This window comes from Lycium ferocissimum, chromosome 10 (genome assembly GCF_029784015.1).
Source record: "Lycium ferocissimum isolate CSIRO_LF1 chromosome 10, AGI_CSIRO_Lferr_CH_V1, whole genome shotgun sequence".
Classification (NCBI taxonomy): Eukaryota; Viridiplantae; Streptophyta; class Magnoliopsida; order Solanales; family Solanaceae; genus Lycium; species Lycium ferocissimum.
The window spans coordinates 61,522,097-61,546,806 of record NC_081351.1 but is presented as its reverse complement, the minus strand read 5'-3'; the positions used below and the strand labels follow the sequence as shown (position 1 = coordinate 61,546,806).

The window sequence follows — 24,710 nt, the reverse complement described above, 5'->3', positions numbered from 1 at the left end:
TATATATATATATATATATATATATATATATATGCCTTTACCCTACTCGTACTTCCCATGCGGCTCGCTCGGCTTAATAATGACGGCTCTTTCGGGCAGCCGCTTCCGGCTTAATAATGATGGCCCCTTCGGGCTTAAGAGGTCAAGGAACTCAGGATATCCTACATCTAGGAATGGATTCATTATGGATATCATTACGCTTCACACTTATCATAGATCATGCCAAAAAGAAGGAAAGGATAGCTTTAACATACCTGGAACCTCGCTTCTCGACTTTCCAACTAACTCCTGTCTTGAAATCTATATATAAAACCATTCATACTATTATTAGGCCCGTTGTCATATACTTATCCTAAGCCTCCAAATAAATCTTTCTAGAATCTGCCGAAATTTCGGTAGCATCTCCTTTGTTTATACGCCTAGCCCAAAATCTCAACTTAGCAACCAACAACAACAACAACAATACCAACATCAACAACAATATTATCAACACCAAAATATTCCATAAACATCCCACACGATGTTTTATCCAATTTTTCGACCCATAAATTCCTTATACGCTCATTTAGTAACTTTTCATCCGTAGATAAGCTTAAATCAATACTAATAAGGAAAAATTCATACCTTTCACCCGCTAGAATTACAATATCTTCGATTATCACCTTGAATCCAAGCCAAGTTTCACCGCAATACGATAGTATAATTGCAACTACGCGCTGTCCAACCTTAAATCCGAAGATTATACTTAATTCGCGTTAAAATCTGGTGGATAGAAGTTGGGAGAATTTTCTAGAAGGTTTGGGAAATATTTGGAGGATTCTTGGCTGAAAAATGAGGTTTTGGGTCAGATTTGGTCCTTAAATAGTGGGTCAAATTCGGGTCGGGTCATCAGCAAGTCGGTACCGTCGATTCATCGTAGCAAAGACCGTAGCACGCGTTTTTGCTTTGTCGGCCGAACTTGTAACGTCCATAATTCTCTATCCCGATATCCTATCGACGAGCTATTTATTGGGTTGGAAACTAGACTCAACGAACTTCATTTTAGGCTTTTACCTTGCTTCAAAACTCCTTATCTACTAAAAGATATTCTTTCTCCACGTTGGGCCAAAATTACCCCTCATATTCTCTTCCAAGTTCCAACAAATTTAATTTCCTTAATTCACTTGCCCTTCAATCCTTCCATAGCTTATAATATACACTTAAACCCTTATAGCCATAAGTTAAACACATATAAGCTCACATACCTCCTGAAAGGTAGCTCGAATCTCAACATACGAAACTACGGGGTGTAACATTTCACTCATATCTTTTTTATTTTTTTCTTATTAGAAAATTTCACAATAAAAATTACAGTTCAATATAAACTTCAAACCAAATAAAAATATTTCCTTAAATTTACAAAGATATTATTTTTAAAATTTTGATGTTTTTGACACTTGAAGCCAAAAAAGTTTACTAGTTTTATTTAAAAAATAAAGTACATTTGATTTGATTTTTAATTACTCAATAAGTTTGTTTAAAACCTCATAGTCTAAACTCGTCGGACACCGTCAAAGATGGCTGCCTGATTCTCACTTCCCTAGTTCTTTTTTAATTCTCTCATGTTACCATTCAATCTTTTGTTTTTACTGGTGCCTAATGATTTTTAACTGGACTCTCTTGAGTGATTTTCTTTGCTCAACTAGAACTTTCAGTGAAAACCCAAAAATACATTTCAAAGTTTAGTTCTTGGATAATGCTTGAGGAAAAATTACGAAGGAAATGGCAAGCCTAAAATTTATTTATTTTGATTTAAAAAATTTTGTGCACCCACTTATTGAAAAAAGTTATTTACTTTATAAGTTTGAACACCCTTAGCCAGATTCCTGACTCCGCCACTGTATGTAGATATTAATAATGCAAGGATTAGTTATGTAGGATTTAATTATTCATGTATTAGTTATTATATTATCTTTTTTCATTTATCAAAACTAGGACTCAATCCCAAATTAGTTGTGAAATCGATTATATGAGTGATTTATATCTATTCGTATGGTTCATCAAAATGAGACTACTTTTATGATTTTCGAACTCAGAAGAATAAGAGAAGGCTGTTCTGCACGGTTGACACTGCAAATCAATTTGCACATATGCATATCTGACCGCAATTTTCGGGGTGAATGCTTGACTTTTTTTATTTATTTATTTATTTATTTCAGTGGCTGGGTGAATGCTTGACTGACTACTAGTGAAGCACTGCAACAAAGTCAAAACAGCGCAATGCTGGGATCTAGCTGGTTACAGAAGGATTTAGCTGGTTACGCGCATCTCTGAGCAAGTATTCCAACATTCATTTTTTATCAAACACTTTTGTCACATCAGTGGGATTAATTACCATCTTTTAACAATTCCCCAACAATGTTTATCACTAAAATTGAGTAAATATTATATACCATCAGTACATTGAAGTTAAACTCAAACACACAATAAATTTCCTTATCAGCATCAACAACATCGTGGCACTACATTAACCGGCAACACTGAGTAACAAACTACAAATGACAAGAAGAAAAGACACAATCAGGCCACTCTGCATAATGTCAAGGCGTTAGTAGCGCTTGAAGGGTCTTTTTCCTCCTCATCCTCTTCAAACCCGCAAAAATCTCACTATTCAGTGAACTGTATTATCCTACGTATAGACTAAAACCGGTCGTTATTTTGTTACAAACGTAACTCCCCAAGAAAACTAACTTACTCAATATGTAGCAAGCTTCTTAATTAGCAATTCCACAGATATCCTACCATGCTGCAGAAGCATTTACTTCTCTCACCAAACAGCATATATCACTGTACAAGGTATACAAATGTTGCAGGTCTCATGTTTAGTCAAGGTTTCACAGTTCCCGCAGAACTTGCCCAAAATCATAGACGTGTTGGCAGTTCCTATTCATATTTGCATATTCTAAAATTCACCACAATCACACTATACTTCAAGTCGTGACTCTTTTCGGGCCGTCCCTCAGATCCGAACCAGAAACCTGCTCAACTAAACTGCAGAATACAAAACAAATGAAATTTTAGCACAGTACAATCATCATCTACAGAAAAAATGTAGCAAAATATTTTCAGCATATTATAGACAAACAAAATAGCACATACTTGGGTGACCCAGAACTCTTAGCAGCAGTTCTGGCGGATAGATCGGAGTAGTATTGTTGAATAATGAAGCTATTTGACCTTGATCCACTTGGTTGAGGCGAATCATGAGAACTCACAGCTGAACTTCCAGAGGACATCCCTACAAACAATTTGGTAATGTCCCAAATCATCAGATAATTCGTTCCATGAAAAAAAAAATCTGGTAGCAACAAATATTTTGCAATAGAAAGAAAACGGCGAGGGTTAATCAATTGCAAATATGTGCTTTCCAGTAACACTGTCCCTCGCAGAAAATGAAAATTCCTCAGATAATGCGCACAAGTATTCATCTCAAGACAAGAAAATAGACGTTCCAAAACAAGAATGACGTTGATGTATAGTCAATCCATAAATACATCCAACAGTTTAAGGGGATGCCGGAGACTGCCTCTACGATGTTGCTTACATGATGCTGGACAAATCACAAGTTAACGATGTGTCCATATAATTTAACACCTTCATGAAATACCCTAATTTTACGAATGCAATTATTCAAACAGGATAAGCTAGGAAGAAAGTGCATAGAAGCATGACACATAAAAGAAAAATAACTACTCTAGGTATTAAATGCAATTAACACTACCCGGCATGCTAAAGCATAAAAACAACAAAATACCAGTGTAATCCCACAAGTGGGGTCTGTGGAGGTTAGGATGTACGCAAACCTTATCCCTATCTTTGTGGGGTAGAGAGGCTGTTTCCAGCATGCTAAAGCATGATTCATAAAATAATTACACTCGCAAATTGACATATGAAAGATACAAGCAATGCCAAATCATTACCTTGAAAACACAGCACGAGAAAGAAGATGACAGTGAACAGAAAGGCAAGGACACTGCCTGTCGAAGATGGAGTTGAAGATGCTTTTGCTGCTTTCAGTTTCTTCAAAGCCTTGATTCGCTCAATCCGTGCACGTTTAATCATTGTGAGTTCAGCGATCTCTTTGATAAGTTTCTGGTCAGCAGCATCCAAGGACAATCCTCTTGGAGGTCTGGGAGGCTTTTTAGCACTTGTGGATTTACGCTTGTCTTTCAGTTTTTTCTTCTCTACACTATTATCAGCCACTAACCCCTTGACCTTATCCTTTACATTGCTGATCATACAAAGCCCATTTTCAGCTTTAACAAGTTCTTCATCATCACATATATTGTTGAAAAAACTCTTCCCTACTTGAATAGGATCAGGACTTGCTGCTTCTTCGCTCGGGCTCTTGCACATCTCAAGATCAACCACAAAATCACAAGGTGTTGATGGGATATGATCCATGAAAACTCCACTCAAATTAAATCTCTCTATACTAAAACTCCACTCAAATTAAATCTCTCTATACTTCTTATAAACTCGAAAATATAAACCGCAGAAATCCAGCACCAAGATTGATCATTCAACAGGTTATATCAGCTGAAACAAACTCTGAAAGACAATATATCAAACACCGTTCAGTTTCCTGAGAACTTCAATTGCCAAATTGAAAGAGCAGAATTATTACTTTCTTGATTATTCGGTCAAATTAACAACTAATCCTACCAGTAGATTCAGTAAGCAGCTAAACCCCGGCAATGATTTGCTCAAGAAAGACTCAATTTTTGGAAACAGTATCAATTCTACTATCTCAAAAAAGATTTCTTTAACCTATCTTTATATTTTGGTGGTACCTACGCGTCTTTGACCCTAAAGCTTCAAAATTTCAAATAAACAACTCATACATTCAGTACAGCTGGCAAAGAATTGAGATGAATTGTTTGTGAAACAAAAAACAAAATCAGTTACAATCTCAATCTAACAAATTAAACTAGCTCTAAACATCAAAAGAAAACTTTTATTAAAGATAAAGAAGCAACTCATTCAGTCTATGCAAAAAGATTGTACCTTTAGGATGAGAACCTAGCTCAATAAAGATAAATTTGGAAGGAAATATCAAAGCAAACTTGAATTCAAATGAAATAATGACCCATTATTAAAGATAAAGAAGAAAGATTGTAGGTACCTATAGGGGGACAAGAAGATTAAGGCAAGATCCAAATAAAGACAGAATTAATAGTGAAAGAGAAGAGTGTGATTCAAATATTTTGTGGAGATCTGAAAGTGAGAAGAAGTTCAATTAAGAGGAGTGCACGTATATTATTTTATATGTACATATTAATATATGATGAGTGCCATTATATTGCCAGAGCTTTGCATTTAAATTGAATTATTAGAGCGAGAGATAGTTGGCGACAAATAAGGCTAAACGCACGAGGGTGTTTCTGTGGGAATTAACACCGAAACTCCTGCTCCCTCCTCCTCAAATTATTTATGGGTTTTTTTTTTAATTTTACACAATTTGTTTGCAACTCTAAATTGAAAAGATGTTACATAAATTGAAACGGAAAGAATATTTTTTTCATTTTTTTTTTTTTGTTTGTGTGAGTTTCTCAATCATTATTGTTTAAGGAAAGAGACTTGTCAAAATTTGTTACTACCATTTTGATTATGGATTTGACAACACAACACGCTGGAAAAGACGAACCAGGTGAGAAAGTGAGATTCTGCCCACTAAAAATTTGCCATGTTTTTTATTATTTCCACCGACACTTTTCTCTGGTCCCTTTATAACACATCCCAGCCTGGATAATTTTCCCTTTTAATCCACCATGAGTGGCCCTCACAAGAATAAAAACAAACTTACATGAAATTTATCATGGTTAAATATGGTTAATTAATTATAGTTAAATGGAAGAAATATGTAGAAGACTTTTAATTTTGGGGTTTCATATTAACTTATCATTGTTTTTGAATTTTTGTTTTTGTAGTTTTTTTTTTTTTATATATTTTCTCAAACTAAAATTGAACGCACTCATATTTCAGTAGAATTGTTGTTGAGATGAAATACGTTTGTTAGTAGTCACTTTGTAGAGTCAAAATCAAAACTTTAAATCATCGAGTACAAAATACACAACACACTTTCTTTTGTAACGACAACGGATGCTTAGTATAGAAAAAATCAAATATTTTTATATTGTTGCAACTTCAAATTGAAGTGTTATGTTGTCATATCAATGAGTACGAAGTACACAAGACACTTTATTTTTTAATGACAACGGATGCTTAATTAAGGAAAATCAAATATTTTTATATTGTTGCATCTTCAAATTGAGTTATGTTGTCATGCGACCATACTTCTGTGGCAAAGTGACCTTGGAGATTATTCAAATTCTTCCAATCAGGGATAAACAATTAGCACACCAACAATTCTATAGTTAATAAGTAAATCCTAAATTCGCTAGGAGAACTTCAAATATTAGTTTTGGGTTTACATAACAACTAGTAAAACTATCAGCGCTTTGCGCGGATTATACTTTCAATTATGCAATTTTTTATTTTCTTTGTAAATATTTCAAGTTTTAACAAATTATGTTATTAACACTTATTTTATATAATTTTTTTAGTATTTGCAATCATTTAAGAGTTTTTAGTCTTTTCTAAAAATATGTACAGTTAAACCATATTTTTATTTTTCTTAAAAGAATGTAAAGAAAGAAAAGAATTTCAAGAACAATCAAACTCTTTCTGTTTATATGTATAACAAAATTTTAACATGTGTTTTTTGTTACATTTAATATATGTATATAAGTATCTAACTGTATAATCTCTTTGTAGTTTTTGTCTCTTTTTTAACCTTTTTATCCTTCTTTACATTTCTACGTAATCGCTCATTTTCTTTAAAGATGTCAAATCTTATTTTTCTTTCTTCTCTAACTTCCTATTATTAAATATAAGTAACCAAAAAAAAGTTAACAAACAATTTATTTGGAGAACAAAATCATCAAGAATATGAAAAGATTAATTTAATAATTTTTCTTTACTGATCATTAAATATTTAAATCTAGTAATATTTTTTAAAATCCTAATATTAATCCGAAGCCTGTCTTTTTCACTTTCTTATTTTCAAGTTTTACGTTTGCTAGATGCTTTGGTCCTTATAACTAGGGGTGTTAATTCTTTTTAAAAATCCGACTTAAACGACCGAATCGTACTGTACCGAATTGATTTTTAGGTTTTTTAATAAAATCAATGCTTTTATATAAATTTATAACCGTACCAAATAATTAGGTCGATTTTTAATTTTATAAAAATAAACCAAAAAAAAAAATACTCGAATAAGTTTATATGTGTAAAATATATTTTATATTAAATTAAATATAACAAAATATTAAAATTTTCGCCTTGTGTTCGGGATGATGAAAACGACTACAAGCCGGCAATATATTGAAATTAAATTATTAGTTCTAGCATCTCGAGTGGTAGCTAGCTTATAAGCTACAAGGTATTCCAACGATCTTGAATGAAAAAATACAATATTAGATATCTTTCTCCTCGTATGATTTTAAATTTATCTTATTGGATACTTAATCTTAGTAGACTTAATTCTTGAGTCCCGTGTTGATTGATTTTTCCCCCTCGTGCGATCTAAATTTTACTTTTTGTCTTTGCTTAACATTGTTTTACACTGCCGTAAAATAGTGGGATCAATCGTTATTCTTACCTCTTTCATGTATTCTTGATTCATCACTCTTTAAATAGCAAAAATATCTAGAGAGTTTTTATCAAAGTCCCACAGAAGTATGCATGATATCGTATCTTTTACTAGTGACTATAACATGATGTTCTTTAAAAAAAAAAAAAAATCAAAAAAATTAACCGAACCGTACCGATACCGAAGAGAAACCGAAATGATGAGACGATTTCAAAAAAAGTCTAATTTTGGTTCTACAAAATCATATAACCGAAATATTGGTATGATATAAATTTTATAAAATAACCGTCCGAACAATACCATTGACACTCTTACTTATAACTACACATTGTGAATTGTGTTTGAGTGATAGTTGTTAAATTTACGCTTTGGTTTTATTTTCGAATCATCAAGTTTGAGTTTTCAAAGTTTTTTTTTTTTTGGTCGAACGAACACATTTTATTTCATCACATCAAAGCAAACAAAAACAAATTAAGCTATGTCAAACTAAAAACAGAAAAAACACCAGCCGCCTATCTCAAGTATATATAGAACCCTGCTCCTATCTACTCCTCCCTCCCTTCCTATACATTTGAGCTATGTATAAAGTTGTTCAATCCATTCTCTATCTTTACATCGTGTTTTCCCATGTAATATATCAAAAATCTTCACTTTACTCTCCCCTGAATTTGCTTGATCACCACCTGAGGACTTGGCTCTGATAGTTTCCAAAGTTACACGGTGTCGTTCTTTAACAGATCTAATCATATTCCTGAACAGATTTAATAAGAAAATTTTATGCATTGTAGAAGGAATGAATAGGAGTCGAAAAAAGTTTATGAATTTAGAGAGTGCATACAATATCTTAGAAAAAATGGATCCAATGTTAAGGTAAAGACCATCTAGTGTACCAGACTCCTCGATGCAAATGGAAAATTACGAATCACTAAAACTTAATAAATACTGAGTAAGAAATAATTATGGGACACAAGTGTAGAGTTTCCAACCAAAATGTTGGCAAACCTTTACAGATAATTAAATGGGTCTATTTGCATCACTGGGGAGTAGTGGTGGAGCCAAGTAGGGCCGAATCCCATTCGGTGAAAAATTACATTGTTTATACATGATAAAATTATTTTTTATGCATATATAATAGATGTTGAACCCTCTTTGGCTTCTTCGTGTGTTCACTTATTCATATTTTGAACCCCTTAGCGAAAATCCTGGCTCCGCCACTGCTAGGAAGATAGCATATAATAATAAGTTCAACAACGATAAAATATCCCCTACCACATGAATCTCAAAAGACAAATTATTACTATAAAGTAAAAAACAGAAAATACATATATAAAGAAAAAAACAAAAAATACGGTGGACCTCATGTTGGAGAATGCCGATGTTATGCCTTCAAAATTCATTCCTCATTCTTGGCAAGTTTTCACCTGCTTGTGACAAGTTCTATGACCCTCTTGAAATTAGTATCACAAATGATCTATTCGCTATAGAATTTGCAATTTGCATGACAAAGCTTAATAGGGTACTTGCTAGGAAGTTCTTTAAGCACCCAAAAACATGGCTGCAAATGAGATGGCTGAGATAATTGGAGCATAATGGGTAGATCATATATGAAGCGTTTGGCATAGGTTAGTGCTTGTCTTTTGATCTCCCACACTACTAGCATATTAATAAAAAATAATTAAAGCAAAGAGGAAAAAGTATAACGTTTTTTATCTCCTCCCTTTAGCACGTTACTACGCATTAATATAAATTAATGGAGGAGAACCATAATGTTCAGAGAATTTATTAGAGGCATATAGGTTTTTTAATATAAGTTTAATTAAACTAGTAGAATGAAGGAGAGAAAAAATTCAAAAAAAAAAAAAGAGAAAAAGATAAATAGGATTCTTGGTCAAAGAAAGGTGCCACATCACCTTATCTATGTCTGGCTTTATAATAGATATTGATTGATGATTACTAGTACTACCAAGTAGTAGTATTGTGATTGGCTAGACATGAAACAATTATCATTTCCTGTTTTACTATTATTATTTTTTTAGACTAGAGAATCCATAAACACTACTCTTTGAATTGCTCTGGGTAAACTCCGCTCCGTACTAGAAAAATATTGTTTATATCTTAACTTTCTCAAATCACAAGCATGTGTTGGGTTTGGATGTTGTTGAATTGGAACTGGAGGGAAGACAATGGAAGGAAAATGAGTTTTTTCCCTTATGCTTTATTGGAAGAAGCATTTCTCCCTCATTGGTGGTGGAAAGAAAAGTCCATGTGCTTAAATAAAGAAGCACTTCTTTTAGTTGTTAAAAGGGTTGAAGAGAAGGCAAGCCTCGCCCCGCTGTCGTCGTCGCTCGGCTCGGATTTGGTCAAAGATTGATTGATTAATGTTTTTGGACCAAATTTTCTTTTATTTTTTAATTAATTATTTAATTAATTCCAAATCATGATCTGGATCCGCATGCGCCTGACCCGTTTCTTTCTCGGATTTTAATTTAAAATTTCCCGCTCAGTTTTTTCCATGGCTTTTTCTGAAAGGTTGCAAACTTTCGTAAAACAGTGCCTCAAATGGCTATAAATATTTTTTGATCCTCAGATTTTTATTCTAACGAAATTTCTGAACTTCTAAAATTCTCCTTCTTCTGCACAACAAAATTCCAGTGTGATTTACTGCCTTCGAGTGGTTCGCTATTCACCGGCGTTTTTAGGTACCGATACTTCGGTGAGTAAAATTGTTCTATCCTGGGAGGATATATTCCACAACCTTGGGCACTTAAGGGGAATAATTTCCTTAAGGACACACTGTGCATTCAGTGGCTTGATTTCATTCTTATACCGTTTTCTGATTTTTTTCCAGTTACCAGTTTAGTTTCTGTTTTCTGTTTCAGGAAATTTTTTCAAAGTTACTGTTTCAAAGTATTTTTGCAATACAGATTTACAACAATTTTAAGGAAATTATATTTATATTTTAATCTGTATTCTGTTTCTAGAGATTAAAACCTTTGTGGTTTTCTACTCCGTGTGAATTTTCTATTCGGACTTGAAGATATAAAAACTTCATTGGAGTATTAAAGTTCATAATTGTGAAACGATTTGAAGAACATAAAAATTTTGTCGTTGTCTTGTGAAACAATTTATAAAAATAAAACCTTCATTATTTATTGTTCTGGTTTTGTTTGCCAATTATTAAACTGATTGTCATCTGTTGACAGTGAAAATAAATGGCAATAGAAGTGGAAAACACCGTTCCTACTGCGATTGTGGTGGCAACAACTAGCCGTTCAACTGCTGTGGCACCGGCAGAAAAACTAGAGAAGTTTCCTGCATCAACTTCAAAGGATGGCAGCAGAAAATGTTCTTTTGGTTGACCACTCTTGGTATGCAAAAGTTCAAAAGCGAAGATCCTCCTGTTCCTGAAGAAGGAACGCCAAAAAATCAGCGCTTCATGGTAATGGAGGCTTGGAAGCATTCAGATTTCCTGTGCAAGGGCTATATACTTAGTGCTCTAGATGATGACCTATACAATGTCTACAGTGCTTTACAAACGTCCAAAGAACTATGGACTGCACTTGAAAAGAAGTATAAAACCGAAGATGCATGCTTCAAAAAGTTTGTGGTTGCTAAATTCCTTGACTATAAAATGGTGGATAGTAAAACTTTTGGAACCCAAGTTCAAGAACTCCAAGTTCTCATCCATGACCTCATTGTTGAAGGCATGGTAGTTAATGAGGCATTTCAAGTGGCCGCTGTGATTGAGAAGTTGCCTCTGTCATGGAGAGACTTCAAAAACTATCTAAAACACAAGTGCAAAAAAATGACGCCGGAAGACCTTGTGATCCGTTTGAAGATTGAGGAAGACAATAAGGTTGCCAAAATGAAGTCGCGTGGAAACTCAACGGTTATGGGGCTAATATCGTTGAAGAAGCAAATAATAAGAAAAGAAAGAAGTCGTCTGGACAAAGGAACGAGCTAAACAAGAAAAAATTCAAAGGCAATTGCTACAATTGTGAGAAAGCTGGACATAAGGCTCCTGATTGTCGCGCCTCCAAGAAAGACAAAAAGAAGGGTCACGCAAACGTGGTGGAGAAGTTTGATGAAATAGATGAGTTATGTGCTATGATCTCGGAGTGCAACCTAGTTGGAAATCCAAAGAACTGGTGGATTGACTCGGAAGCAACTCGACATGTTTGTGTTGTCAAAGAAGCATTTGCTACTTATACTCCCGCCGGACCCGAAGAAGAGCTTTCCATGGGAAATTTGCAATAGCCAAGGTGGAAGGATATGGGAAGATTTGTTTGAAAATGACTTCCGGCAAGGTGTTGACTCTCAACAACGTTCTTCATGTTCCTACAATAAGGAAGAACTTAGTTTCTGCCGCATTACTCATTAAAAACGGGTTTAAGTGCATTCTTGTTAGTGAGAAAGTTGTTATTAGCAAAAATGAGATGTTTGTAGGAAAAGGCTACCTCACCGAGGGCCTTTTCAAACTAAATGTAATGGTTGTTGACAGTAGTAATAAAAACTCTGCTTCATATTATTTATTGGAGTCAAATGATTTATGACATGTTCGTTTGGGACATGTCAATTATAAAACCTTGCGAAAATTGATTAATTTTAGAAGTATTGCCTAAATTCAAGTGTAATAAAACAAAATATCAAATATGTGTTGAATCTAAGTTTGTTAAGCATCCTTATAAGTCTGTTGAAAGGAATTCAAATCCTTAGACTTAATCCATACTGACATTTGTGATATGGAGTCAATACCATCTTGCGGTGGAAAAAAAGTATTTCATAACGTTTATTAACTATTGCACTCGATATTGTTATGTTTATTTGCTAAATAGTAAGGATAAAGCAATTGAAGCATTTAAGCAATACAAGAATGAAGTGGAAAATCAATTGAATAAAAAGATAAAAATGATTAGAAGTGATAGGGGTGGAGAATACGAATCTCCTTTTGCAGAGATATGTTCAGAATATGGAATTATCCATCAAACTACTGCCCCCTACACACCACAATCCAATGAAATTGCGGAAAGGAAAAGCCAAACATTAAAGGAAATAATGAATGTTTTATTAATAAGTTCTGGTTTACCGCAGAGCTTGTAGGGGGAAGCTATTCTTACAGCTAACTGAATACTCAATAGAGTGCCCCACAACAAAACACAATCCATTCCATATGAAAAATGGAAAGGAAGAAAACCCAACTTGAAATATTTTAAAGTGTGGGGGTGTTTAGCAAAGGTACAAGTTCCTATACCCAAAAGATTCAAAATAGGACCAAAAACTGTGGATTGTGTTTTCATTGGATATGCTACAAACAGTAAAGCATGTCGGTTTTTGGTTCATAAATCCGACAATCCCGAAATTCATGTTAATACGGTAATTGAATCAGATAATGTTGAATTCTTTGAAAATATTTATCCGTTTAAAATAGAATGTGAATCGTTAAGTAAAAGATCTACACGATCACGGAAAGAACCAAAGGAAAATATTCCAAGTGAAAAGGATCCAAGGCGTAGCAAACGTCAAAGGACATCTACTTCTTTTGGACCATATTTTGTGACATTCTTGCTTGAAAATGAGCCTCAAACATTTAAAGCAGCTATGTCTTCTTCTGATTCAGCATTTTGGAAAGAGGCAGTCAATAGTGAGATTGAATCAATCTTGAGCAACCATACATGGGAATTGGTTGATCTTCCTCCCGAAAATAAATCTTTAGGTTTGAAATGGATCTTTAAACGGAAAATGAAAGCTAATGACACTATTGACAAATATAAGGCAAGACTTGTTGTCAAAGATTATAGACAAAAGGAAGACCTTGATTACTTTGACACATACTCGCCGGTAACGAGGATAACATCTATTCGGGTGTTAGTGGCACTGGCGGCCGTGTATGGACTTGAAATCCATCAAATGGATGTTAAGACAACTTTCTTAAATGGAGAGTTGGAGGAAGAAATTTACATGGAACAACCTAAGGGTTTCGGTGGTTCCTGGTAAAGAAAGGAAAATGTGCAAACTTGTTAAGTTGCTTTATGTATTTAAACAAGCACCCAAATGCTTTATGTAGTTAAACAAGCACCCAACCATGGCATGCAAAATTTGACAACAATGTTGGCAAATGGATTTAAGATCAACGAGTGTGATAAATGTGTTTACATTAAAAACACTTCAAATCATGAAGTCAATGTTTGTTTATATGTCGATGACATGTTGATAATGAGTAAAGATATTGCTGATATAAATGCTACTAAGCGCATGCTGGCTAGCAAATTTGATATAAAAGACTTCGGAGTTGCTGATTTGATCTTAGGAATCAAAATTCATAAAACTCCACAAGGTCTAGCATTATCACAGTCTCATTGTATCGAAAGAGTACTTTACAAGTTCAAATATTTGGATTTCAATATTGCCAAGACTCCGATGTGAGTTATGCACTTCAAAAGAATGAAGGTGAAAGTGACTCACAACTGGACTATGCAAGGGTGTTGGGAAGTTTGATGTATATCATGAATTGTACGCGACCAGATATAGCATGTGCTATTAGTAAACTGAGTCGGTTCATAAGTAATCCCAATCAAACTCACTAGATGTCAATGAAACGAGTTTTGGGGTATTTAAAACATACCAAAGACTATGCTTTGCATTATAATAAATATCCCGCCGTAATTGAGGGATACAGTGATGTAAATTGGATCACCGGATCATCTGAAGTTAAATCCACAAGTGGATATGTGTTTACCATTGGAGGTGGAGCGGTGTCTTGGAAATCATCCATACAGACATGCATCGCCCGGTCTACGATGGAATCTAAATTTATAACTTTAGACAAGGCCTGTGAAGAAGCTGAATGGCTCCGAAATTTTTTGGAAGATATTCCATTCTGGCCCAAGCCTTTGGCACCTATATGCATACTTTTTTTTAAAATTAAAGCAACCTATATGCATACATTCTGATAGTCAAGCAGCAATAGGTAGGGTAGGGAGTGTTATGTATAACGGGAAATCTCGTCACGTACGACGGAGACACAATACCGTTAGACAACTACCTCTAGTGGAGTTATCACTATTGACTACGTAAAGTCAAGAGATAACTGTCGGATCCAGTCCCAAAAGGCCTAACTAGAGAGGCAGTTGAAAGATCATCAAAGGGAATAGGTTTAAGGCTTAGGACAAGTCATCATGGCGGTAACTCTACCTAGCAGACTGGAGATCTCAAGAGCTACATTCAAAGAGATCAATCAAAGTTATGAATGATGGTTCGACATTGTCAAATAACTCAATCCATTCTCGTGATGAAGACAATGTTCAGGAACACGGATCAAACATTAAGGCTTTTTAACGAGTTAATAAAGCTTAAGTTTTTTAATGGTTTCTAAGTTTGGCACGTGTGACCAAATAGTGTATCTACGTGATGACACATTTTAGGAATCACCTATGTGAGTGTGAAGTGTAAGCCGCTTCAAAGAGAATGATAGAAAAACCCCATTCTCTATATACTCATGAAATCATGCGGTGTTCATTGCTGAAACGAACACAACCGTGAGAACCATAGACGGTTAAGGGTTAATTGTATGACTTACGTTGTCTAGGTATATAACAAAGCTCGACGGTTCAAGGATATCAAATCTACCGATTGACCGAGTATATCCGATATAAGTTCACCACGGAAAGTTCAAAGGGAAACCTACTTATCCAGATGCAATTAATCCTTGCTTGTAAATCACACACTCGTCCGTGCATTCCTTTTTCCATATAGCCATTCTCCCTTTCATGTGGGAGATTGTTGGGTTTAGATGTTGAATGGGAAACGGAGGGAAGAAATATGGAAGGAAAATGAGTTTTTTCCCTTATGCTTTGTTGGAAGAAGCATTTCTCCCTCATTGGTGGTGGAAAGAAAAGACCCTGTGCTTAAGTGAAGAAGCACTTCTTTTAGTTGTTAAAAGGGTTGAAGAGAAGGGACCCTCGGCACGTCGTCGTCGTCGCTCGCTTCGGTCTCGGATTTGGATTTAGTCAAAGATTGATTGATTAATTTTTTTGGACAAAATTTTCTTTAATTTTTTAATTAATTATTAGTTATTTAATTAATTCCAAATCATGACTCAGATCTGCGCGCGCCTGACCAGTTTCTTTCCCGGATTTTAGTTTAAAATTTCCCGCTCAGTTTTTTCCATGGCTTTTTCTAAAAGGTTGCAAACTTTCGTTGCAAACAGTGCCTCAAATGGCGATAAATATTTTTTGATCCTCGGATTTTTATTCTAATGAAATTTCTGAACTTCTAAAATTCTCCTTCTTCTGCACAACAAAATTCCAATATGATTTACTGCCTTCGAGTGGTTCGCTGTTCACCGCTGTTTTAGGTACCGATACTCCGGTGAGTAAAATCGTTCTATCCTGGGAGGATATATTCCACAACCTCGGATACTTGAGGGGAATAATTTCCTTAAGGACACACTGTGCATTCAGTGGGCTCAATTTCATTCCTATACTGTTTTCTGATTTTTTCCAGTTTATTTTCTGTTTTCTACTTTTCCTGTTTTCTATTTCAGGAAATTTTTTCAAAGTTGTTGTTTCAAAGTATTTTTGCAATACAGATTTAATAGCATCCACTACACCAAAAGAAGGGTCTTAGCAGCAATACTTGTGCCTTCAAGCTGCAATAAAAAAAATTGCTACAACAACCTTTTGTCGGCGATTAAGGAAAACAGTAATCACCCGCTGAAATTTGGTGGTGCCGTTTGCCAACGTATATAAGCATGTTTTTGTTGTCAAAATAATCTGTATAAGTATAAACAAAGTTTCAACAAAATCTGTAAAACACTTAGTAAAACAGATTACACAGTATAAAATATTTAAAACCAAGAAACTACGTAAACCGGAAAATGAACAAAGCTTGATGTTGGACGATAAAAAATATTTCCGAATATAGTCGAGCCCACTTAGTTCAAAGTGTGTCCTTAAGGAAATTATCCCCTCACAAGACTCGAGGTTGATGGAATATCCTCCAGGATAGACCGATTATCTTACTAAGAGGGAAATGTTTTAATAGTAGTACTCCAAATCCAAAGCCGAAGCCGAGCCGAGCTAGCGACGACGACGCGCGAGTGGTCCTTGCCCTCAACCCTTTTAGCAACTAGAGAAGGTGTAATGTAATATATACACCTCTTTTTTCCTCTCTTTTTCCCATGTGGGACAAATGCTTTAACCAAAGCAAAAGGATTTTTTACATTCCTTCACTTTCCATCCCATCATTTCTCATTCACCAATATCAAAACCCAACAATCCCTCACATGAATGGGGAATGGCCATAATATAAAAAAATGCGCGGACAAGTGTGATATACAAGTGAAGATTGACCGTATCCGGATAAGTAGGTTTCCCTTTGAACTTTCCGTAGTGAACTTATATCGGATATACTCGGTCAATCGGTAGATTTGATATCTTTGAACTGTCGAACTTTGTTGTATACCTAGACAACATAAGTCACACAATCAACCCTCAACCGTTTATGGTTCTCACGGTTGTATTCATTTCAGCCATGAACACCGCCTGGTTTCATGAGTGCATAGAGAATGGGCCTTCACTGTCATTCCCCTTTAAAGCGGCTTACACTTAACACTCACATAGGTGATTTCTAAACATGTGGTCTTATAGCCACATTATCTTGTCATACGCTGCCAGATTTAGATAATCATTAAAAAATCTTAATGCTTTATTAACTCATTAACAAGCCATAAAGTTTTATCCTTATTTCTGAACATTGTCTTCAACCGAGAATGGATTGAGTTATTTGACAATGTTGAACCGTCATCACAACATTGTTTGATCTCCTTGAACCTAGCTCTTGGGATCTCCAAATCTTCGCTAGGTAGAGTTACCGCCATGATGACTTGTCCTCGGCCTTAACCCCATTCCCATTGATGATCTACTAACTCCTCTCTAGATAAGCCTTTTGTAAGCGGATCCGCTATGTTATCTTTTGACTTTACATAGTCAATCGTGATAACGCCACTAGAGAGGAGTTGTCTAACGGTATTGTGTCTCCGTCGTATGTGACGAGATTTTCCGTTATACATTACGCTCCCTGCCCTACTTACTGCTGCTTGACTGTCACAATGTATGCATATAGGAGCCAAAGGTTTGGGCGAATGGAATATCTTCTAAGAAATTCCGAGCCATTCAGCCTTCTTCACCGGCCTTGTCTAAAGCTATGAATTCAGATTCCATAGTGGAACGGGCGATGCAAGTCTGTTTGGATGATTTCCAAGACACTGCTCCACTCCCAATTGTAAAAACATATCCACTCGTGGATTTAACTTCAGACGATCCAGTGATCCAATTTGCATCACTATATCCCTCAATCACTTCGGGATATTTATTATAATGCAAAGCATAGTCTTGAGTATGTTTCAGATCACCCTAAAACTCGTTTCATTGCCATCCAATGTACGTGATTGGGATTACTTGTAAACCGACTCCGCTTTGCTAATAGCACATGCTATATCCGGTCGTGTACAATTCATGATATACATCAGACTTCCCAAAACTCTCGCATAGTCCCCTTGTGATTTACTTTCACCTTCATTCTTTTGAAGTGCGTAACTCACATCAATTGGAGTTCTGGCAATCTTGAAATCCAAATACTTGAACTTGTCAAGTATTTTCTCTATGTAGTGAGACTGCGATAATGCTATACCTTGTGGAGTTCTATGAATCCTCGATTCCTAGGATTACATCAAAGAACTCCTAAGTCTTTCATGTCAAATTTGCTAGCTAAGCATGCGCTTTGTAGCATTTATATCTGCCATAGTTTTGCTCATTATCAGCATGTCATCAACATACAAACAAACAATGACTTCGTGGCCTGGAGTGTTTTTAATGTAAACACATTTATTACACTCATTGATTTTAAAGCCATTTGCCAACATGGTTTGGTCAAATTTAGCATGCCGTTGTTTGGGTGCATGTTTAAGTCCATAAAGCGACTTTACAAGTTTGCACACTTTCTTTTCTTTACCAGGACCACAAAACCCTCGGGTTGTTCCATGTAAATTTCTTCATCCAAATCACCATTTAAGAAAGTTGTTTTAACGTCCATTTGGTGAATTTCAAGACCATACACGGCCGCGCAGCCACTAACACCCGAATGGACGTTATTCTTGTTACAGGCAAATATGTGTCAAAATAATCAAGACCTTCTTTTTGTCTATAACCTTTGACCACAAGCCTTGCCTTATATTTGTCAATAGTGCCGTCAACTTTCATTTTCCTTTTAAAAATCCATTTAGAACCTAAAGGCTTGTTTGTGAGGAAGATCAACCACTTCCCATGTGTGGTTATCTAAGATTGATTGAATCTCACTATTAATCGCTTCTTTCCAAAATGTCAATCAGAGATGACATAGCCGCCTTGAAATTTTGAGGCTCATCTTCAAGAAGGTATGTCACAAAATCTGGACCGAAGGAAGTAGATGTCCTTTGACGTTTTCTCCGCCTTGGAATTTCTTCGCTAGGGGCATTCTCCATTGGTTCTTCCCGTGGTGGTCTAAATCTTTCATTCGACGACTCGCATTCAATTTTATACGAATAGATGTTTTCAAAGAATTCAGCATTATCAGATTCAATTACCGTATTGTTATGAATTTCGGGATTGTCGTAATCATGAACCAAAAAATCTACATGCTTTTCGTTTGTTGCATATCCAATGAAAACACACCACGATTTTTTTATCCTATTTTCACCCTTTTGGGTAAAGGAACTTGCACCTTTGCTAGACACCCCCACACTTTAAAATATTTCAAGTTGGGTTTTCTTCCTTTCCATTTTTCATAAGGAATAGAGTGTGTTTGTTGTGGGGTACTCGTGAGTATTCGGTTTAGTAAGGATAGCTTTCCCCCACAAATTCTGCGGTAAACCGAAACTGATTAGTAAAGCATTCATCATTTCTTTCAATGTCCGATTTTTCCTTTCCGCAACTCCATTGGATTGTGGTGTGTAGGGGGCAGTAGTTTGATGGATGATTCCATATTCTAAACATATTTCTGCAAAAGGAGATTCATATTCCCCACCCCTATCACTTCTAATCATTTTAATCTTTTTATTCAATTGATTTTTGACTTCATTCTTATATTGCTTAAATGCTTCTATTGCTTCATCCTTACTATTTAGCAAATAAACATAACAATATCGAGTGCAATCGTCAATAAAAGTTATGAAATACTTTTTCCCACCGCGGGATAGTATTGACTTCATATCGCAAATGTCGGTGTGGATTAAGTCTAAAGGATTTGAATTCTTTTGAACAGACTTATACAAATGCTTAACAAACTTTGATTCAACACATATTTGACATTTAGATATATTACACTCAAATTTAGGCAATATTTCAAGATTAATCATTTTTCGCAAGGTTTTGTAATTGACATGTCCTAAACGAACATGCCATAAATTATTTGACTCCAACAAGTGTTATGCAGATTTTCCATTAATATCGTCAACAACCATTACATTAAGTTTGAAAAGGCCCTCGGTGAGGTAGCCCTTTCCTACAAACATGTCATTCTTACTAAGTACAAATTTATCACTAACCAACACGCACTTAAACCCATTTTTCACGAGTAGTGCCGAAACTAAGTTCTTCCTAATTGATGGAACGTGTACGACGTTGTTAAGAGTCGCACTTTTCCGTATGTCATCTTCAAGAACCTTTCCATATCCTTCAACTTTGGCTGTTCAAGTATTTCCCATGTATAGCTCCCTCTTCTGTCCAAGCGGGAGAGTGTAGGTTGCAAATGCTTCCTTAACGGCACACACATGTCGAGTGGCGCCGAATCAAGCCACCACTCCTTTGGGTTACCAACCAAGCCGCACTCGATAAGCATTGCACACAAAGTCATCAACATATTCCACCATGTTTGCCTGACCCTTGTTTTTCTCTTTGTCCTTCTTGGGGGCACGACAGTCGGGAGCTTTATGGCTTGTTTTACCACAATTATAACAGTTGCCTTTGAACTTTTTCTTGTTATGATCCTTCTCCTTTCCAGAAGGCCTCTTCCTTTTCTTATTCTTTTCTGAGCAAGATCTTCAACGACGTTTGCCCTTTCAATCGGTGAACTCTTACGGTACTCTTCTCGCGCAGATTTTGTTGTCTTCCTCGATCTTGAGACGAATCACAAGATCCTCCAACTTCATTTCCTTTCTCTTGTGCTTAAGATAATTCTTGAAATATTTCCATGAGGTTGGCAACTTGTCAATCATTGCAGCCACTTGGAATGCTTCATTCACTACCATACCTTCAGCAATAAGGTCATGGAAGATAAGTTGAAGCTCTTGAACTTGGGTTCCAACGATTTTTCCATCCACCATTTTGTAGTCTACGAATTTGGCAACCACAAACTTCTTCAAGCAAGCATCTTCGGTTTTGTACTTCTTTTCAAGTGCACTCCATAGTTCTTTGGAGGTCTCTACTGCACTGAAGACGTTGTACAAGTCATCTTCTAAGGCACTCAAAATGTAGCCTTTGCACAAAAAATCAGCCTGTTTCCAAGCCTCAGTAACCATGAACTTTTGGTTGTCAAGCATGTCGGCGGCAGGCACGGGAGGGTCCTCACTGGTGAACTTTTGCATACCAAGGGTGGTAAGCCAAAAGAACATTCTTTTCGCCATCCTTTAAAGTTGGCACCGGTGAACTTCGCAGTTTCTCGGCGGTGGCACGGTACGGGTTGTAGGAGTAACCGCCGGTGCAATGTTTGCATAGGGAGTTCCGGTCGCGAGAGGAGTTCCAGTCTCAATTGCCATTATTTCTTTGTGTCATCAAATCGACAAACCTGTTTTAGTTACTAAAACCGTAATAGCAATTAAATCACAAACTTCAACGATGAAGATTTTATTTCTTCAAATCGCAGTATAATTATGAACTTTGGTATTCTAACGAAGTTTTTATATCTTCGAGTCAGAAGACTAATATTCATATGGAGTAGAAAACTACAGAAGTTTTAATCTCTTTAAACAGAATACAGATTATAATATTATACTAATTTCCTTAAGATTGTTGTCAAAATAATCGTATAAGTATAAACAACGTTTCAACGGAGAATCAAAACACTTAGTAAAGCAGTTACACAAGATAAAATATTTAAAACCAAGAAACTACGAACCGAAAAATGAACGAAGCAATGTTGGACGATAAAAAATATTTCCGTAATATAATCGAGCCCACTTAGTTCAAAGTGTGTTCTTAAGTAAATTATTCCCCTCACGTATTTCGAGGTTGATGGAATATCCCCTCCCAGGATAGAGCGATTATCTTACCGGAATAGTAGTACTCCAAATTCGGTAGCGGCGAACCACTCAACAAATAGTGTATCACACGTAATAAAGAAAAGAGAGTTTTTGCGAGAGAAAGATTTGTAAGCGCGAAAATTCGTACCGAATTCGGAAAAATGAAGGAATTTATAACGAGTTGGAGGCAACCGATTCGAATGTTTGCAACCATTCGATCGGTCACGTGTGTGTTTTGGAGGGAAATTTGAAAAAATCCGGAAGAGAAAAACGGACCGGTCGGTCACAAGTCGCGGGGTCGATTTTATATTTAATTAAATAATTAATTAATTAATTAAATAAATAAATAATTAAAGAAAAGTTTGTCCAAAAAGATAATCAATCCGAAGCCGAGCCGAGCGACGACGACGACGCGACGAAGGCCCGCCCCCTCAACCTTTTTAAGCAACTAGAGAAGCGTGTAATGTAATATATACACCTCTCTTTTCCTCTCTTTTTCCTATGTGGGACAAATGCTTTAACCAAAGCAAAAAGGGACCTTTTACATTCCCTTCACTTTCCATCCCATCATTTCCCATTCACCAATATCAAAACCCAACAGTTTTTGCCGGCGATTATGCTTTACTTTAATGAAGTTAATATATAGTGCTTATTGCATGTTGACTTCTTTTTGCCTTTAATTTGTTGCTTCATGTTCCTACATTAGCGTCCTTTAAATTTGTAGAAACTACTAATTGTCATCAATGTCTAAAACTCAAAGTTGGAGTCACCTTGCGAATCATCTACATTGGTTTAAAGAGAGGGACTTTGTCAAAATTTGTTACTCACCCGGTCTCAATTTATATGACACCCTTTCGTATCTCGAGACTCAAATATTCCCTCCGTTCACATTTACTTGTCCACTATAATAAAAATAAATTTTCACTTTTACTTGTCCACTTTAGCATATCAAGGAAAGATAATTTTTTTTTCTTGTTTTATCCTTAATATTAATTACCAATTTTCAAATCATTCTCCAAGTTCAATAAGACTATACACCAATTAACATAGGTATTATAGTAAAATAGATACTTTATTTATTAATTCTTAAGGGGTGTGCAAAGTCAAAAGTGGACAAATAAAAGTGAACGGAAGGAGTATATCTTTCTTTGACCGTTATTTTTTTATATATATATTTAGATATTTTGAATTGTAAATTATGGTGACTTATAATATTTCATGCCTGAATTTACGTTTAAAGTTAAATTATTTGACTCTTAAATTTCAATATAGGACGGAGGGAGTACTGCAATTTGGATTTCGGATTTTGGATTTGACAACACACTGCATAGGTGAGAAAGTGAGATCCTGCCTACTCAAACAATTGCCACATTTTTATTGATCTCCACCGACACTTTTCTCTGGTCCAGTTCTAACCCAGCCCAAATGGATAATATTCCCTTTTAATCCACCATGAGTGCCTATAACAAGAATAAAAAGAACTTACATGAAATTTATCACGGTTAAATACAAATTCATTGACAATATATTAGCTAATTATATTTAAATAGAAGAAATATGTAGAAGATGTTTAGTTTTTGGGGTTTAATATAATAATCTTAGTTATTAACGAGTACGAAGTACACAATGTAATACACTTTCTTTTTTAATGATGACAACAGATGCTTAGAATCAACAAAAATCAAATATTTTTATATTGTTGCAACTTCAAATTGAAGAGTTATGTTGTCATACCATATTTGGTGGCAAAGTCACCCAAATCACAAGCATGCACCACACCAAAAGAAGGCTCCTAGCCCGCAATACTTGTGCCTGCAATAAAATATGACCACAACAACCTTTTTTCCGGCGATTAAGAAAATTGAAGTTGGTGGTGCTGTTTGCCCGAGTATTTGAGCACCTTTTTGCCGGCGATTAACCTACTTTTTGATGTTCATGTTAGTTCATAGGTTTATTTCATTTTGACCTTTTTGGCCTTTAATTTATTGCTTCGTTTCCAACTTTAGCGTCCCTTAAATTCGTAAAAAATAATTGTCATCAACGTCTAAAACTCAAAGTTGGACTCACGTACCTTGTGAATCTTATCCATTTGAAGGCATCGAAAAATTCCAAGGTTACTACTATATCATGACTAAAACTCTCATGGTAAGATGCGTCAATCATGTCTAAATAGGTGAGAGAATTGTTTGCTTTACAATATGAAAAAATATAAAATGTTTTGGTACCTCGAATGCCAAATAAAATATTCCGTAGACTCGTTCAATTGTCACAGAGACGTGAGTTACACCAAGCTAATAAAATATAAGGAATGAGTTAAATTAACAAGACTATCATGTGAAAAGCTAAGATATTCAATTGTTAACCTTGAAAAGACACATCAAGATGGGAACCAGGTACATTCTATTCTATTCTAAAAGAAAGAACAAATTAAAGATATAGACGTCCCAACTCGTACTATACGCAATATATTTTGTTTGGCCCATTTAGTCGTTAGCCACGATGTCCCTTATGATGATGTAAATTTTGGTTGGGTTGCTAGGTGTCGCACCCGATCCGAAAGGGGCCAAAAAGAAGATGCATCTGTCCTCAAACTACCACTCACCCCCACCAAAACTAATAAATACTCTAAAATTGAAAAGGAATTCCAAGAATATGGACTAGTATATTTTTTTATGGCACGATAACTTTTTAAAAAGAAGATAAAACCAAGAAGTAATCAAAGAAACTTTCATAAACATCAGGGAG

At 35.4% G+C, this 24,710-nt stretch overlaps 1 protein-coding gene across 4 annotated transcripts; it reads right to left on the bottom strand.

The window, feature by feature from the left end:
* Nucleotides 1–2,448: 2,448 nt before the first annotated feature.
* LOC132034460 (uncharacterized) lies at nt 2,449–5,534 on the bottom strand. Of its 4 annotated transcripts, none has more exons than XM_059424819.1 (5): nt 5,165–5,534; nt 4,509–4,631; nt 3,960–4,476; nt 3,139–3,277; nt 2,449–3,030 (listed from the first exon to the last, which is right to left on the bottom strand). In XM_059424819.1, exons 3-5 carry the CDS (start codon nt 4,441–4,443, stop codon nt 2,970–2,972), a joined length of 684 nt encoding a protein of 227 aa, XP_059280802.1. In that variant the 5' UTR covers nt 4,444–4,476; nt 4,509–4,631; nt 5,165–5,534; the 3' UTR covers nt 2,449–2,969. The 4 variants fall into 4 exon arrangements, with proteins under 4 accessions (XP_059280802.1, XP_059280799.1, XP_059280803.1 ...); XM_059424816.1 differs by having other exon boundaries at nt 4,509–4,590; XM_059424820.1 differs by having other exon boundaries at nt 4,509–4,590; nt 5,047–5,173.
* Between the last annotated feature and the right edge of the window lie 19,176 nt (nt 5,535–24,710).

Excerpts from the sequence above, each read along its gene's own strand:
- LOC132034460 (XM_059424819.1), bottom strand. The coding sequence starts at position 4,443 with ATGGATCATATCCCATCAACACCTTGTGATTTTGTGGTTGATCTTGAG. Across the intron at positions 3,278-3,959 it reads TCTCGTGCTGTGTTTTCAAG|GGATGTCCTCTGGAAGTTCA; the intron begins GTAATGATTTGG and ends AATTGTTTGTAG. Across the intron at positions 3,031-3,138 it reads AAGAGTTCTGGGTCACCCAA|TTTAGTTGAGCAGGTTTCTG; the intron begins GTATGTGCTATT and ends TGTATTCTGCAG.